Source organism: Sceloporus occidentalis, unplaced genomic scaffold, assembly GCF_023333645.1.
Source record: "Sceloporus occidentalis isolate IW3139 unplaced genomic scaffold, rSceOcc1.0.p SCAF_6, whole genome shotgun sequence".
Lineage (NCBI taxonomy): Eukaryota > Metazoa > Chordata > Lepidosauria > Squamata > Phrynosomatidae > Sceloporus > Sceloporus occidentalis.
In genome coordinates, this window is record NW_028316986.1 from 77,407,526 (window position 1) to 77,426,564 (window position 19,039).

General features: G+C 39.9%; 1 protein-coding gene across 2 annotated transcripts; it reads left to right on the forward strand.

Annotated features, from left to right (window-relative positions):
• Nucleotides 1-384: 384 nt before the first annotated feature.
• LOC149310974 (transmembrane protein 242-like) lies at nucleotides 385-18,153 on the forward strand. Of its 2 annotated transcripts, none has more exons than XM_089530134.1 (4): nucleotides 385-425; nucleotides 4,927-5,027; nucleotides 8,478-8,615; nucleotides 17,769-18,153. In XM_089530134.1, exons 2-4 carry the CDS (start codon nucleotides 4,992-4,994, stop codon nucleotides 17,865-17,867), a joined length of 273 nt encoding a protein of 90 aa, XP_089386260.1. In that variant the 5' UTR covers nucleotides 385-425; nucleotides 4,927-4,991; the 3' UTR covers nucleotides 17,868-18,153. The 2 variants fall into 2 exon arrangements, with proteins under 2 accessions (XP_089386260.1, XP_089386259.1); XM_089530133.1 differs by lacking the exon at nucleotides 385-425 and adding an exon at nucleotides 571-736.
• The last annotated feature ends 886 nt before the right edge of the window (nucleotides 18,154-19,039 follow it).

Genomic DNA, 19,039 nt, shown 5'->3' on the forward strand with positions numbered 1-19,039 from the left:
AGTGGGGGTTATTTTATTTTGACCTATAAGTTATATACATTATTCCTTTATATACATATTTAGATTCATATATATATATATATATATATATATATATATGATCAAATAAAAGCTAAAAACCCTCCTAGAAATACAAACCTGTGCTTCTCAGCCATGCGCAAAATGGAGAACATTAAAGAAAAATAGAGTGACACGACCAAATAAAAGCTAAAAGCCCTCCTAAAAACGTTAAATCCATGCTTCTTAGCCATGTTCAAAATGGAGGACATGCAAGAAAAATATAGGGAAGCTAAAAACCCTTATAGAAATGTAAACCCATGCTTCTTAGCCGCACTCAGAAAATGGAGGACATTTTGGAACCAATATAAACCAACATTTCGATACCAATAAAAGGTATCACTGTTTGGTGGATTCCTGGGCAGAAGGTAATGAAATGTAGGACGGGTCCTGGAAAATGGAGGACGTATTTCAGGAGGAGAAAAAGGGCCAGGCCTTGCTCTTGTGTGAGTCCCATTTTACTGTATTTATCTGAAGGACTTATTATTATTATCCCCCGCCTTCCTCCTCCCACGAAGGGAAGCAAGGCGGGCCTTCTCCTCCTCCAAGGCCTGCGGTTGCCGGAGAGAAGGCCCTAGAGGCAGCGGGGCCATGGTCCCAGGCGAGGCCGCGGAGCGGGGGAGAGGCCAGGCCTCGCCGGAGGATGAGACGCAGAAGCAGCGGTTCTTCCTCGTCAAAGGTCCTCCCTTGGGCGGGAAGGGACTAAGCCACTGGGCCTAAAGTCCTGCTGCTCCCTCCTCCAAACTGAGGGCCCTTTCATAGCTTTGTTTCGGACTCCATCTCCCAGAAGCCTCAGCCATGGTGGCCAATAGCCTTGCATTCTGGGAGATGGAGTCCGAAAGCGCGTAAAAGGCCCACAGTTTTTGGGGAACCATCGCTGCTGACTAAAGCTATGAATACGTTTTAAAAAAGGAGGGGAAGCAGCGCGGATGTTTCTTTTTAGTCTATGAAGGCTTTGGCTTTTGCAGGAACGGTGTTTCTGCGTCGGTTTCTTTGCGTGTTTGTTTATAGGTTGCATCCACACTGGGGAAATAACCCGGTTTGGCACCGCTTTAACTTTGTCTGGCTCTAGGCTATGGAATTCTGGGAGTTGGAGTTTGTTGTGGGCTCCGCTCTGGGCCCCACAACAAACTCCAGCTCCCAGAATTCCATAGCCCAGAGCCAGACAACGACTTAAAGCGGTGCCAAACCGGGTTATTTCCCCAGTGTGGATGCAGCCTAATATGACTGCATCCAATTTGACACCATTTTAACTGCCACAGCTCAGTGCTATGGGATTCTGGGAGCTGTAGTTTTGTGAGACAACTTAGCCTCTGTGAGAGAGGGCTCTGGGGCCACAAGAAGCCACAGTTCCCAGAATCCCATAGCACTGGGCTGTGGCAGTTAAAGTAGTGGCAAACCGGATTATTTTTTTGTAGTGTGAATGCAGCCAATCGTTCCAAGAATTCCATAGCATGGAGCAAGGGCGGATAAAGCGGTGTCAAACCGGTGTTATTTCTGCAATGTGGATGCACCCTTAGAACACACTGCGGAAATAATCCAGTTTGAAACTGCTTTAACTGCCCCAGCTCTGTGCTATGTAATACTGGGAATTGTAGTTTGTAGTGGCCCCAGAGAGCTCTCTGACAGAGAAGGCTAAATGTCTCATAAAACTACAGTTCCCAGGATTCCTTACAACTGAGCCAGGGCATTTAAGGCATATGACAACAACATCAACAATAATACTCATTGTCACCCAGGGGATCTGATGCTGGTGCTACTTGGTGCTCCCATCACCTGCTATTCTCAGGGCAGGAGACTGGACTGTGAGGCCCTATATACTTCAGCCCCAAAGTCCTTCCCTAGCTGCACTGTTGGAGGGAAGAGGGATAAAAAGTGGAAATACTGATTCTATCTTTCTTTGGAAGGGGATTTAACAAAACACGGTATCTTTTTTCTGTACGCGATAGTTGTAAAGAAATTTTGTTTTATGTGTAGCCCACACATGGCAGCTTCAAAGTGAGTGTGCAAAAATGATCCCTAGAAAAGTGTAGTATAGTTTCCCCTTGGATATTTTTCTGTGTTCAGTGCAGGAAATATGCCACATTGAGTTCATTTAAGATTATTTATGTTTATGGACCAGTAGAAAGAACAATCATGTTTGGCAAGGTAGAAGGCAGTAGGAAAAGAGGAAGAGCCACTCACTCAGTGAAGCCAGAGCCCTGAGTTTGCCAAACCTCAGCAGGGCTGATGATAATAGGATGACTTGGAGGTCTCTTATTCGTAGGGTTGCCACGAGTTGAAGTCATCTTGAAAGCAGTTAACAACACAAAGCATTGAGAGATCACCATTTTTGCTGATTGGCACATCTGTCTACATCTACTATGGGAGAACTGGATGCACTCAGAACATTTGGTTCACCAAATTACAGATGTACTGGAGAGTTGAAAGGATTTAGAAGATTGGTCTGGCAGGCATCAAAGGCGCAAAGCTAGAAACCTAAGTGCTGTGTGTGGCATGACCTTTTCAAATGCCAACACATGTTCTGATGATATTTGATGCTGTATAACAATGGTTCTTAACCTTTTCACTACCAGGGACATCCTTTAAATATATTTTGTTGCCACAGGACCCGCCCCCCAGAATTAACACAAGATTTATATCCCTAATAATAATAATAATAATAATATACCTAGACATTGAATTGTTAACAATTACACCATCTGTAAAACCTTCCTTCAGAGTGCCAGAGGAGGAGAGAGAACTTTACTTCTGCTTTTCCCCACCAATTTGTGGTTGAAGCAGATTGAATGGCAACCCACAGGCCCAGCCAGCCAGCCTTGGCTCCTGTTATGTCGCTGCTCTGCTGCGGGGAGGACATGGACTAAACAGCCTGTGAAGATGTTGCACTCCCCCCCACCATGGGTCCCCAGTCCTAAGATTAAGAATCACCGCTGTATAAAATAAAATTGTGTCTTCTTTTAGAAGGAAGGAAAGGAGGTATGCAGAGGCTGCCTTGGTGATGACAAGGTGTAAAAGACTAGGCATTTCCCACTCCTACCCTGAATTTGCTTATACAGTGGTGCCCCGGGTTACGAAATTAATTCGTTCCGGGGCGCCGTTCGTAACCCGAAAAGCCTTCGCAAGCCGAATCGCCATAGGCGCTAATGGGGAAAAGCCGCGATTCCGTGTGAAATCGTGCAGAAAAGCACCAAAAGTTTTTTCGTAACCCGAAAAAACTTTCGCAACCCGGAACAATAATTTCCTATGGGTTTTTTTCGTATCCTGAAAATTTCGTAACCTGGGTATTTCGTATCCCGAGGTACCACTGTACAGTCTGCCCTTCTTATGCACGGATTTTTTATACACTGATTCAAGCATCCACAATTTGAAAATGTTCAAAAAAAGTATAAATTTCAAATATCAAACCTTGATTTTCCATTTTTTATAAGGGCACCGTTTTGCTATGCCATTATATTTAATGGGACTTGAGCATCCACGGATTTTGTTATCCATGGGGGATCTTGGAACGAACCAAACCCCAGCGTATAACAAGGGTCCACTGTATACTGGTCAAACCTTAGATAGAGTAACTGTTAAATGGATCTGTAATTGGTTGACCGGCCAAACCCAAAGGTTGCTCAACAATGGCTCTTTTTCAGCCTGGAGAGAAGTGACCAGTGGGGTCCCATGGGGCTCTGTCCTGGGCCCAGTGTTATTCAACATCTTTATCAATGACCTGGATGACAGAATTGGGAGCACACTTATCAAATTTGCAGATGACACCAAATTAGGAGGAATAGTTAATACTCCAGAGGACAGGACCAACATTCAAAATGATCTGAATAGACTAGAAAGCTGGGCCAAAGCTAACAAAATGAAATTCAACACAGAGAAATGTAAGGTACTGCACTTAGGGCAGAAAAATGAAATGCACAGATATAGGTTGGAAGACACATTGCTGAATGAAAGTACATGTGAAAGAGATCTAGGAGTCCAAGTAGACCATAAGTTGAACATGAGTCAACAGTGTGATGCGGCAGCTAAAAAGGCCAATACAATTTTAGGCTGCATCAATAAAAGTATAGTGTCTAGATCAAGAGAAGTAATTGTGCCATTGTATTCTGCTCTGGTCAGGCCCCACCTGGAATATTGTGTCCAGTTCTGGGCACCACAATTCAAAAAGGACATTGAGAAACTGGAGCGTGTCCAGAGGAGGGCGACTAAAATGGTGAAAGGTCTGGAAACCTTGCCCTATGAGGAACGACTCAGGGAGCTGGGGATGTTTAGCCTGGAGAAGAGAAGGTTAAGAGGTGATATAATAGCCCTGTTTAAATATTTGAAAGGATGTCACATTGAGGAGGGAACAAGTTTGTTTTCTGCTGCTCCAGAGAACAGTACCCGGAACAATGGATGCAAGCTACAGGAAAAGAGATTCCACCTCAACATTAGGAAGAACTTCCTGACAGTAAGGGCTGTTCGACAGTGGAACAAACTCCCTCGGAGTGTAGTGGAGTCTCCTTCCTTGGAGGTCTTTAAGCAGAGGCTAGATGGCCATCTGTTGGGGATGCTTTGATTTGGATTTCCTGCATGGCAGGGGGTTGGACTGGATGGCCCCTGTGGTCTCTTCCAACTCTATGATTCTATGAGAGTTTACAAAGCAGTTCAGAAATTTAAGGTGTCTCTGATCTTGACAAGCTGTAACACGCAACAGATTTTGGCAGTTTTCCATTCCTTCCTTCAGTATGTTGAGCACTAATGATCCTTAATTTCAAATAATGAAATAATTGTGCTTGGTCCATTTTCAGTCTATGTGCTGCTTAATTTCTTTTCACTACAATAAAAGGCCTATGATTTGTTTTATTCTTGCTATTTTCTCTGTATTGGCAGGTGGCATTTTTCTTACTACAGTTGCAACGGCAGGAATTCTAGCAGGTTTTGGTACAACACTTGCCATGGCAAAAAAGAAAAATCCTAACTGGTTCAATAAGGTTAGTTTATTTTAAACTTCTGGTTCAAAAAGATACAGCTTCATAATGATTTTATAGTCTGGTTGCTGATAATCTTTTGGAGAAAAGAAGACTTGTTACTTTTTAAATAAGGTAACACGGCCATAATTGTAAAGTGGAGGCTGGGCAGAGTAGACTAAAATCAGTGTACTGTGTAATTTTTTTCAAAGCTAAAAATGATATTTTAATTTTAAAAGATCAGTTATGATGAATAACCTGGTTTAAAAATGGAGTCTGAATTTAATATAAGGAGGCATATTGTTACTATATGCTACTACTACTAAAAATCAATTCTATTTTAATATACTATTTTTGTATGTTTTTATGTATATGGTGTTTTTTTAATGTTGTAAACCGCCCTGAGTCCCAGCCTTGGGAGAAGGGCGGGATATAAATAAATATAATGATAATATAGAAATAACAGAACAAATTTCTGTTTTTCACATCAGATACTCTATTTATAATTTTTGTTATTATTTAAATACAGAAAAGTGCCTTAAGTTAATAAAAGAAACCCTGGCCTGTAGAGACAGCAAGTAACATATGACTAAAATCACTCCTCTAAAATAGCATCTTGTCTTCCTTTTATCAATGAGATCTTTTCTTCTGTGCTGAAGAACTGGGGAAACGCCAAAATGTGTTTTCTAGTGATTTGTTAATCACTAGAGGGTTTAAATAGCTTTTGTACACATCATATGATGCATTTTCCTGTAAACAACAGTATATCTGAATATCCCTGAGGAATTACCTCATGTGCCAACACCCTAAACCCAAGTCAACTCTTCAGTTATTGCTTTTTAAAGTTTCATTTTATGTAACATTCTGGACAAAAATCCCCATTGTAAATCTCCTTGAAAACACACAGTGTCTTTTTATACCATAATACAAAGTAAAAAGAATTCTAATTTCATATGTTCCCCCCCCCACCCCCTTTAGCCTTATTTATATAGCAAAACAAACTGTATCTGTTTTTAGTATGGATATGGAGATTTATGAGAGATTGTACAAATTGTAAGAGCAAGGATCTGATTGTCTTATTCTGCAGATTAAGCAATTTCTGCCAGTGGAGTACAAGAGAGCAATACCATTTGCCCAGTGAAACTCCTGGTAGGCTCTCAAAATCTGCTCTGAAGAACTGGGAGACCTGTGGAACCTTACTGGGTAGGATGGAAGGCAGGCGGGTAGGGAGATGGGGCAGAAGGGGCCAGTGTGCTAAAGGAGATCCTCTCTTACAACACTTGATTCCAGTCAAGATCTTTAGCAGTTTAAATTTAATGTGAGCATAATAGACTGTGACTGCAAACCAGTCAGGTGGTTTGTGTTAATCTTGCAGCTGTCTTGGCTGTACCTGTAAAATACTTTTCCATGTTGAAATTGTTGAATAATTATTTAAAGGTCCAGTATTCCTTCAAATTGCAAAGTAAATAAATAAAGACAAGAGCATTTATTTTGTTTCATTTTTATCCCACTTTTCTCCTGGCACAAAGAAGCAAGGTTAAAAACAAAATACAGTAAAAACCTACTTGATACAAAATATTTTTTTTTAAAAAAAATAAATCTGGCCATAGTAGTACATGCCTTGATTATGTCCCCTTTGAATTACTGTAATGCATCCAACATGATGCTATCTTTGAAAAGTGCTCAGAGATTTCAGTTGTCCCAAAGAGCCGCAGCCAGATTGTTAAGTAGAGCTGGTTACAGGGAACACACAGCTCCCTTGTTGCACCAGCTCCTCTGGTTGCTGGTCCCATTTCCAGAAACACTTCAAAGTGTTTTTGACTTGTAAAGCCCTATATAGCTTGAGTGCAGGTTATTTGAAGGACTGTATCTCCCTTTATGAGAGCCAGCATGGTTTAGTGTTTCAGTGTTGGACTATGGCCCTGGAGAGCAGGGTTTGAATCTTGCTGGGTGACCTTGGGCAAGTCACAGTGCCTCAGCCTCAGAAGATGGCAATGGCAAACACCCTCTGAAGAAAACTGCCAAGAAATCACTAAGCCAGAAGTGATTTGAAGGCACAAAAAAGACCTTTTTACTAAAGCAGGATTTTGGCTTTAGGTTACTGTGGCCGAATAATTTTTCTCATGGAGTGTATTAAGCTTTTATCTTTTTACTTTGTTTCAGTGTGTTTTAGCTGATATAATTTAGAGTTTTGAAAAAAAAAACTATTTATTATTGTTGTTATTATATTAATTTATATCCTGCTTTTCTCCCAATAATGGGACTCAAATTGGCTAACAACATATTTAAGACAATGTGAATTAAAAACTATACAAAAGCATTAATAAAAGTGTAAATATAAAGAAGAATTTAAAGTGTAATTCAACAATTAATTAAGTTAAAATATTAGACATTAAAATACTGTATTAAAATTAATCAATACTATATATACAACTTTTTTAAAAAAGTACTGCACAGTATTAAAAGCCCAACTGTAGTCAGTTTGCAAAAGCCTGATAGCATTAAAATGATTTGACGTACTGATGGAAAGAAAGCAAGGATGGGGCCATCCTGGTCTCTTGAGGGGGGCAGTGTTCCCAAGTCTGGGAGCAGTCACCGAGAAGGCCCTTTCCCACCGAACAGGCTTGGGAAGCTGGTAGAAGGGCCTTTCCAGATGATCGTAGAGCTCTAATGAACTCATAAAGGGAGATTTGTTGTTTTACGTCACAAAGACAATAGGCAGGGGACTAATCAAACCTCCTGTGGGAGGGAATTCTACAAGTTTAAAATGCCATACAAGATCCATTAATGGACTATAGAGCTGTGAAAGATGGCCCTTAAAAAAAAGTCTCATCACCAATACAAATATAGACCAATTTTATACTGGTTTAAGTGTTCATTTTTTGCTGCTGTCGTAAGAAATTCTGGGTTGTAGCCACATAGAAATGCTGTGAATTACCCACTAGAAGCTCCTGCCATCCTAATAGAATAACAGATTATTAATATTCCTTTAAAGAAAACTGATTATTTAAAGCAATTTGAATTTGATTTTATTCAACAGGAGCAGGATAGCTATATTATTTAGTTACAGTGAAAGCAGCAATCCTTGTGGCATATCCAATATAGCTGATAAAAGCAGACTTGAATCCACAAAATCCAAATAAAACTTGTCAGCTTTTGTCACTCAACAAAACACAGTACAAGACTCTGCAGTTTAGATCTGTACATGCGATAATTTGTCATAGTATACCTTAGAGAAAACCAGTCAAATGTATGTTTTAGGCTTTTCACCAGGAAGCATTCTTTCTTTAACAGCATGAATATTTGGTAAACGTCGGAGACATAGCTGTGTTAGTCTGAAATACCAGTATGCAAAGGGATCCTAAGGGGCAGAGGGAAATTGTTATATGATAATATTCCCTTTCCTTTCTGTAAGTTCATGTCTGTGTTCATACTAAAGTTTATTCAACTTTATTAAACAAATAATTCTTCTAGGGTGTGGTGGCCACAGCTGCTTTGCCAGAGAGTGGTTCGTCCCTTGCCTTGCGTGCCTTAGGATGGGGTTCTCTGTATGCCTGGTGTGGAGTAGGATTGATCAGTTTTGCTGTCTGGAAGGCTTTGGGTGTTCACAGTGTAAGTACTATGAATTTGCTTCACAAATGTTTAGCATTTTAGAAATTCTGGAAGACATATAAGCTTAGTATAATAAGTGTTTACATGATTTAATAAAATATGCAAGTAAAGTCAGTTGTTTCCAACTCCTAAAAACGTACTTCTTATGTATTGTTAATGGGAAAGATAATGACATCAAGGGGAGGGAAGTGATAAGCAAAAGTAACAGAGGCAAGGAGAGCGGAGGAATGAAAGAAATCATGGGCCTGTTACAGACTGCCAAAATAAAGCTGCTTCGGGTCTCTTTGGAGGTATGCTGTTTAAATGATGCATGCATCCGAAGAATCCGGGAGCTGCACCAAAGCTGCACTCCAGTCCTTAGAAATGGAGTGTGGCTTTGGCGCGACCTCCGGACTCTTAGGACCCATGCATCATTTAAAGAGCATACCTCCAAAGAGACCCGAAGCAGCTTTATTTTGGCAGTCTGTAACAGGCCATGGTAACAAGGATTTTTTTTATTCTGTATTTTATTTATTTTAACTTGCCCAATAAACCATGTTCCCTGGATGGATTACAAAAACCTAAAAGAATAAACTAGGATGCAGTAAAATGGAGGGCAGAAAGCCATACAAAAACATGTAGATTAGCATGCTAAAGATCTAAAATGGCTGAAAAAAAGGAAATCTCTTTTGCTGGTGCTAAAAAGGCAACAGTATCAGCTCCAGGTGAGCCTCCTTGCAGAAGATAATTGAGGCTTCCTTGTTATTATCACTCACATAATATCCTTCAATGGAGCACCTAAAAATAATCTAAAAGTTTGGGTAAGTATTTATGAGAGGAGATATTCCATGAGATATTGTGGCTCTGGTATGTTCAAACCTTCATAGATCAACACCAGTGTATTGAGTTGGGCCTGGAAAGTGTTGTGTCAAAGCACTTGTATCCCATCTCACATCAACCCATCCCAATAATTAACCTAACAGATCTATTTTCAAATTAATTTAAGTTTTTGAGTACTTTCAAAAGTAGCCTCACATAAAGCACACTGCAATAATCCAGCTGAAAGGTTACCAGAGCATATGTAACTATCAACAGGTGCTCTCTGTCTCCATAGAACAGCAGCTGGTATTATCAGCCTAAATGGATAAAATGTGATCCAATCCTGCAAGGCTATGTGCCTCAACTGAAAATTGCTTTTTAAAAGCCCACTTTGAATCCTACTGAAGTGTATAATTACCAGCCAGCCTCCAGTATTCCATTTTTTGGGAAGGTCCTAGCCCCTCAGCTCCAGTGGTTTCTGAAGAAGACAGGTTGTCTTGATTCTTGAAGTCATACTGACTTCAGGCCTGATCATGGGATGGAAATGCAATCAACCATGATATTTTTTCTGGGCCATGGTGCTAAGATGGGGCTTGAGCTACTGCTCTGCTGTGGTGGAATGACATATTCACAGTGTTTTGCTAGGGGGCTTGGCAATTGGCCTGTGACAGCTCCTAGTGCTCCATTATGTGCACCTGCTGTTCAGTATGTATATGAAACTGCTGGAAAGCTTGTCTTGAAGTCTGAGGTCTAATGCCACCAATTTAATGATGACATCCAACTCGTATCTCTTCTTTCCCTCTTAATTTAAGGAAGGTGTTTTAGTGCTTAACCAGTGTTTGGTGTCAGTAACAAACAGGGTAACGGTGAACAAATTGAAGTTTAATCTAGACAAGACAGAAGTGCTTCTGGTTGCAAGACAGATCCAGGAACAAGGATTCATCTTGTGTTGGGTGGAGTAACATTCCCCTTAAGATGAAAATGTGCAGTTTGTATATATTCCAGGATTCATCTCTGTGTGTATTATCCCCAGGTTTCAGCAGTGGCCAGGAGTACATTTGCACAATTTATGCTGAGCCTGTTCGTGAAGAGGTCTGATATAAGTAAAGGACTGGATGTGGTTAGAAATCTAATTAATAAATGACACTGAGGGACTCAGGAGTACCACCAAACTCACATCTAAGACTCAGGGTAAAGACATTATTAATCTAAGGTTGATTGCTGGCTCTACAACACAAAATTAGATAATACAGTAACAAGAGGAATCCTTTTTTTGGTGCAGACTTGAATTTATAGAAACAAAAACTACATATAAGCCAAGCAATATTCTGTAGTCATATAATATCCTTAATTGCACTTAGATCTGTTTTAGGAAGGGAGTTCTTGACATAATAAAAGCAAGGGAACGGTGTGGGAACACGTTAAAGAAGATGCCATCTATAGATATAAATTGGAAGGTGTTGGAAAGGCCTTTGTTAAACCACAGTGCCATCTGCTGGTGAAGAGGAAATGAGTAAGACTACATGTTTTTAAAAGGACACCTTTCCAAAGACATTTTAATTTTCCTTTCTAGTTTTGTGATGTTAGCTCTAGATGCATTTTCTTTGACGTTAACAGGAAAGTTCATGAACTCCTATGACATCTCAAATGTGTATAAACCTAATGTGTAGCAAGTATCAAATTCACTGTCTCTAGTTGCAGCTTTTCCCCAACACAGTATGATGTATTATTTGCCAAGGGTATTTTAAGAGGTGATATGCAAGACCATTTGCATGTAGTCCTAAAATTGCAGTATGTGCACATAGAAAGCACATGCCTTCTGTTTTAATAATATTTAATAATAATATTTATATATTGTCCGCTTCTCCCCAGAGGATTGGGGCGGGTTACAATCAACAATAAAACATAGTAAAATAATAACACAATCCCTAACTCACAATTGAAATAGAACAGCATAAAATCAGTTATTAAAATCGCTATAAACATTACAATAAAATTTAATCCCTCTTACAATGAGAGTCAAGAAGGCACCATTGTGGGACAGTGGAGAGGGCCCATGTATTAGTCTGGGAATGCCTGCTGGAAGAGATCCATCTTGATGGCTTTTTTAAAGGCCCCAAGAGATGTTATGTGACAGATCTCCTTCGGTAGGTCATTCCAAAGTTTAGGAAGTTTAGTTATGTGTGACATGTAGGCACATGTATAGGAAGGAATGGCTACCACTGTGTTATACACAAAGTTATCAGGTAGGATGAAAAATGGCTGCATGCCAAGTCTACTGGAACATTACCTTTTCTATTTTTCTCCCTTAGCCCCTTAGTGCTAGCTTTTATACTTATGCTCATGTAGAAAGAAGGGTGGAGAAATACTTAACCAATACACACACATTCAGACAGCTCCCTATTCCACCCTAATATAGCAGAATAGCCTTTTTGTTTTTAAAAATGATCATTATATTAAAGGCTAAAGAAACCCTGTATTGCTATAATCAGAACTGTAGCCAGCCACTGTGTAATCTGAACTCTTTCCCTTCTGGCATGCTGTCAGCTTGCCGTGCTTAAAATTTGTCTGATATAGCCCTTTGCTTTGTTTCCATATACATCTGATAATATTTGGGACAGGGTTGTTAAGGTCAACAAAGAACACATTTTATCTAGGAAGGGAGGGAAGGAGGGAGGGAGAGAAATGTACTACACAATGGTTCTTCTGTCTTGAGTCAGCAGATGTAGGAAAGTATTTTGTGTTGGATTTCCCCCTCCCTCGAATAATTGTAAGATAATTGCAAATATCCTCCCAAATCAGTTATTTCAAAGGAATGTATCTAATGATCAAAATCTATATCCCAGTTTTATTTCTAGTTGCCATACAAACAATAATAGCTCCATTCTGTCAGCAGAAACACTACTTCATAGAAATGTATAATGATAGTTTTATAATAGTTATAACTAAATTGTGGTAATGTATTGGCAACCAGAGCTAAAAGGAAATGCATTTTAATGTTTAATTAAAGTTGCCATTTCAACATTTCCTAGCCATGGAAACATAACTTTGCCTATTTGCTGCTAATGTTTTGTTTGTTTTTTAAAAGGAGAAGAAACAAGAACAAAGCTTTTGTAATTTCATAATTTCATAATAATTTATGGCAATTAATAACAACATGAACTGAATTTTTTTTAAAAAAACGCTCTTTTGGTCAGGATGTCCTCTGTAAATCAAAAATGTGATCACTTCACAAAACAGATAATGTTTCTTGTTTTGTAGCAAGGATGAGTCATAAAATATTTGTACTAAAAAAACCCAAAACAAAACAGAAGTTGCTCTTGGTGTTGCATATCCAGATGGTGAATGCATTCCCACCCCACTCCCCGCAATACTGTGGGCAGGGACTGTGCAACCTTATAATTCATCATCTTCATTATAGAATTCCTAATCACTTTGTTTTGCTCACATATTAACCGTTAACATGCGAAGAATAAGACATGATTGTGTGCTTCCATTATGTACAATTAAAATGGAGGCTGATAATTTAAATGTATTTATTTAGAATGTTTATATTCCTGCCCATTGGTAAAAGCAGAGCAAAATTAGTTGTTGTCTTGTGCCTTCAAGTCGTGTCTTACTTACAGTGACCCTAAGGCTGACCTGTCATGGGGTTTTCTTGGCAAGATTTGTTAAGAGAGATTTGCCTTTCCTTCCTCTGAGCCTGAGAGAGTGTGACTTACCCAAGGTCACCTGTGGGTTTCCATGGCTGAGTGGGCATTTGAACCCTGGTCTTCAGAATGGTAGTCCAACAATGAAACTGTTGCACCATGCTGGATCTCACAGCAACATGAACAGCATTTAAAGAAACAAACAAACAAACAAAACAGTGCGTACATCAACCAAACATCACCATGTACTTAAACACATGATGATTGATGATGATCATGATGATGATTTCAGGATACAACATAAATTAAACCACATAAAACCATTTAAACAAAAATTAAAACACATGAAAACAAGATACAGTACATTAAAATCATTCAACATAAAATGAAAAATAACCCAATTTAAGTGGTTGCTTCAGTGAGACGAAGCATTGGATCAAACTACATATGAAAAGGTATAGTCCTTCTGAACCTTAGGTTTCCTTAAGCCATAACAACCAGATGGTGAGGATGATGATGATGATGATGATGATGATGATGATGATGATTCTTCCATCCATGCTGCTTTTCTCCCAAAATTGAGACTCAAGGCCATTTAAAAAACATTTTAAAAAACAGTACAGCTAAAAACATACAAAAAGTGAACAATAAAATGGGATTGAACTCCTGACAATATTAATATGATTTAAAACTACACTTAAAAATACAATGAAAAGATTAAAAAAGCAATTAAAACAATTCACTCTAAAAACAAGATACTGTAGCACCCTTACCCCATTATTTAAAAACTTTCTGTTTTAAAAGCCTGATGGAATAAAAAGGTCTTTGTCTCTGGATGGATGGGTGGGTGGATGAATGGGTGGGTGGATAGCAAGGAGAAGATCATTCTGGCATCCCCAGGTAGGGGTTCCAGAGCATAGGGGCAGCCACTGAGAAGGTTCTCTCTCACATTATCACAACTGTACTTGTGATGGTGGTGGGGCTGAGAGAAGAGCCTTTTCTGTGAGGATCTCAGAGCCTGGAGAGGCTCATATTGAGAGATATAATCTGCCACATAGTCTGGACCTGACATCAGTAGACCTATTCTTGAGTTTGTCAAATCCACTTTTATCTTCCTTCAATCCCCTTTGGGGAAAGAAGGCAGGATGTAACAAATAAATAAATTTAGGCCCGTTACAGACAGGCCTAATAGTACAGACTGGGTCCGTACTAGGGTTAGAAAGGGGCGTCACTTCTTAACGCCCCTAACACTAGTACGGACCCAGTCCGTACAAAATGGCGGCGCCCATTCTACATGGGGGCCTCCATTACGATGTCACCACCACGCCGCCTCCAAATGAGGCAGTGCAGACGTGACATCGTCGCGCTGCATGAGGGCGCCTAGAGCGCCCTTTCCGCAGCGCAAGAAGGAGCTCCGAAACGGAGCTCCTTCTGAGGTTTGCGTCCCTGGCGCAGCCTTTAGATGGCTGCGCCAGGGACGCAAGGGAGAAAGGGGCCGAGCGGCCCCTTTCTCCTCCTCTCCGCTGCCATTGGGTGTCCTTGGGGCATGAAGCCCCAAGGACACCCCTTTCCAGGCCGTGGGGAAGTGGCCTTTTGCTGCTTCCCCGCGGCCTGGAAAGCAGCGGATCGGGGCTTCGGGGGCTGCCGTTGTGCCAGCTGAGGCCCTGATGCAGCGAGGAAAGGGCCGCTTACAGGCCGCCCCAACGGGCGGTCTGTAACGCGCCTTAATAAACCTTATGCCAGGTTATAAATAATCAGATGTTGCTTGACTGCAGCTTCCAGCTCTCTTCCCCAGATATTCTATCTAACGCTGTTGGAAGTTTCAGTCCCATCATCTGGAGGGCCATACAATCCCTACTCTGCCTAACTCCTTGTGCGCTGCTGTTTCCAGAAGCTGTTTTCTCTCAACCCATGTCTTGCATCGCAAGTGGCTCAAGCAGGGAGAAAATAGCTTGAAGCAAGAGAGAGCAGTGAGGCAGGAAATGATGTACTCTCTTCCTTTGCACTCCGTTTATGTTTTTAAAAAAACAAAGCCTCCCCAGTCCCTACAAACAAATGAGATATATCTGTGTAAAGTGCATGTGGCTGCCCCATCATAGCTAGTTTGCTGTCTAGATATTTTAACACTTAGACTGAGATCCGGAATAATGCTTTTCTTTGGGGGCCATTAAAGATAGCTTGTTTCATAATCTTAAATTGGTATTTCTGCATGCTCCGATAATTGGGGTGAAAGTGATCACGTCTGACATTTCCAGAAGTAGAGGGTGGGTGGGAATATATAATCAACAGCCTCTCCTTGTAGTGCTTTCATCAAATTCAAGGCTTGCAAATTTAGCAGAGAGCTCTTTCCCTCTACTTTATGCAGTACAGAAAAAGAAAAGCTCATTGTCTGTTTTGACTAGCAGACAGGAGTCAGGGTCCAAAAATCTAAACTCTTTTCACAGGCACATTATACTGGCAGTTTAACATTGGTGCTTGTTTCCCAATACAGGTATAGGGATGGGTTCCTGAGCAGTTTAACAGGTTTCAGCAAACTTTTTATTCAAAACCATCAATATACACATTTGAAACAAAACACCAGGTCGACTAAGCCTTGTATTATTACCAAAAGAAAAGAAAAAAAAGTTTGGAACTTTCTGTAGACCTCTTGAGAGAACCACCGTGTTGCAGTGGTTTGAGCATTGTACTTCAGCTCTGGAGACCAGGGTTTGAATCCCCGCTCAGCCATGAAAACCCACTGAGTGATGTTAGGCATACCACACTCTCTCAGCCTCAGAGGGAGGCAAAGGCAAAAACCCCTCTGAAGAAATCTTCCCAAGAAAAGCTCATGAAAAGTTTGCCTTAAGTTGAAACAACTTGAAGGCACACAACAACAATAATAACAACAACAATAGACCTCTTAAAGGCTTCCAAAATGGAAGGGTTTTTACTTTGCCTTTTTTGTTTAACAGCATAGCATCTCACTATAGTAATCTAAATAAGTGAAGTTTTCCAAGACTTCTGTTGAAGGACTGAGGCTGAGGTCACTGAGAGATTGAACACAAAACATTAACTTCTACACTGAGTTGGGAAGTGGTTTGGGGAATTCCTTGCAGCTAGTTCCAGTCTCTGACTCTGTCTGTTTCTGTCACTCTTTCTCTCTTTCTGGGCCCCAAACCCACTCTATTTTTACAATAATGTTAAATTCAAAATATGAGAAGCAGAAATTATGCTCACTTCCCACTCCATATGGGTAGTTTTGTGGATTGGGCCTTCGAGATGACAAGTGATGGCACCAAAGTTAAGAGACCACCTGTTGTCAGCCAGGCCCTTGAAATCTAGAACCAGCACAGACAATATTCAGATATGGTCTCATATTAAAGGCAGGATAGGGAATCCATAACTTTCTGGATGTAGTTTTACTTCAATGCCCATCATCCCTACTCATCATGGCCAGTGGCTGGGTAATGGGAATTGTAGTCCAACAAACTCTCAAGGGCTACAAGTTCCCCACCCATGAACTAAAGTGAGAGAGAAATGGCCTGTTTTGTAGGTTCACAGTAAAAAGACTCAGTATTAAATACAGAAGGAGCCTAAGGAATAATAATTATGACTTTTTTGGAAAACTGTAAGAGACTTTTGACAAAGGGCAAAATGAAACATATACATACTTTTTACAAGTATTAGACCATTTCACTTTTTTCTTTAAAAAAACACCACTGGGATGTCCTGGAGGCCACAAAAAGGCCTTGGGGGCCCTCATATGGTTCAGGTGGCCTCGTGTGGCTCATCTCTGCCCTAGCTGGTCTGTCAGATGGCCTGTCAAATTCCTGCCTCTTTAAGACTCTTTGAGACTAAAAATTTATTGTGTTTATTACATTTGAATAAGAGCTGAATAATCATGGTTAAAAAAATAACACAGAAGTATGTGATGAGCTTGTGCTTTCCCTCCCTCCCTATCACTTAGGGATTTTTTTCTGTCATGGTTTGCTTTAGCCACAGTACTTACAAAACTCTGTATTTGCAGTTACCGTTTTTGTTTTTATGTACCTTCAAGTTGATTCCCGACTTATGGTGACTCAATCACAGAGTTTTCTTGGCAAGAATTATTCAGAGTAGGTTTGCTATTGACTTTTCCTTAACACTACAGTTGCCATAGTTAATGCTAACCAGATTTCCCTATTTAGCTAGGATGTGTAAGTCCTGATTTTTAATTCAGATGTTAGGGTCAATCATGATTAGTCTAAAAGAAGATGCACAGGGATTAGAAGAAACATAGCACATCCTGTTAAATGGAATAATATTCTGAATTCAGCTGAACAGCATATAGAGGAATTCTAATTTTTTAACATTATAAATGAGTTAAATACACAGAAATGTTACTCTCCAGGGGATGTGGGAGAAAGAAGATACTCAGTCACAACCACTTGTCCACAAAATAATCTGCCTTAATATTGCTAGGAATTTGTTGGATTATTTCTGACATCACCATCTGGAGACCAGTAAAGGTCTTTGTATGATTTTTTTTCATTCATGGAAATAAGGAGAGAAATGTGGTAAAATAAAACAGCAATAAGCAGAAAATCATGACTTCTTATGGGCTTCAAAGTTTTTACTCTTCTTTGCTTCAGTGGGAAAAATATTAATTTGTTTAAGTCCAAATCGCAGTGTGTTTCTAACTCTGATGTGATGGTGTTAAATTTTATTTCTTTACCCTCTTTTGTAGATGAATGAATTTCGGAACAAAATTCAATCAGTATTTCCAACAATTCCTAAAAGTGCAGCACAGCCTGTTGAATGGGAGGACATTCTGAAATCCAAATGAATGGTACATGGAGAAACTTTTGAATCTTTTAAAACTGCAGAAGAGTTAAATACGTACAGAAATCTCACTGCCCAAGGCATGGGGAAGAAAGAAGATAACCTAATCACAGTCATTTGTTTGCAACACAGTCTGGCCTTCATTTGCCAGACTGCGGTAAAATTTACTGTTGGATTATTCCTGCTATCAGAAGTGATGGTACATTTTGATAAAGACAAAAATGTGGGTGAGAAATTTGTGTGTGGAAGTGACCTTGATATTTATCAATAAAATCAGGAGACAAATCTCAGTGGTAAGCATAATAATAATAATAATAATAATAATAATAATAATAATAATAACTAATGCAAATGGATGTAAATTGGCAGAAAAGGTTGATATTCACCTAGGGTGCAAAGGCAGCCACTTGCTCTGATCTTTGACACAGCACAGTACCAAAAACATGAAATGTCAGTCCCTGCCAATTGAATTAGCAATAGGTGTTGAAAGCTGACACAATTAAGAGCTTCTTCCATTGCTAGTGTAAAGGTGCAATTTGATGGTTTGGTTTGGCTTGCTTCATTCTGACATTGGGACCAGCAGCCAAAAGAGAAGAAATCAAATGCTCCAATGGATATTCAATCTGTTGTAAGATGGCATGGGCAAAGTGTGGCACATTGGTGATATCAGTCTGTGAGACACCATTTTATGGCCCCTGAAACTCCCAGATTTCACCAAGTGTTGCATTTTTCTGCCTTGCCTGATCAGTTTGCTGATTGGAAACCATTCTGTTTCTCTATATTCTGTTCTGATGGCAGCCTAGTCCTTAGTACAAGTTACACAGGGCAGTCACACCCAATCCACTCAGCGTAAGCCATAGATCATGATCTATGCAGTGAAAGGTTTTACTGTAGTCAATAAAAAGTACATGCATATTTTTTTCTGGTATCCCCTGGTGCATTTTATTATCCATCATATGTTTGCAATATGATTCCTGGTGCCTCTTATTTTCCTGAATCCAACTTGCACCTCTGGGATTTCTTGTTCCATATATGGTAGAGTCTATGCTGCAGAATTTTGAACATGACTTTGCTTGCATGAGAAATTAGTGCAACGGTTTTTGTAACTGCTGCAGTCTTTTGTGTCTCTTTTTTATGGATAGAAATGTATATTGATTGCTTCAAATCTGTGCGCCA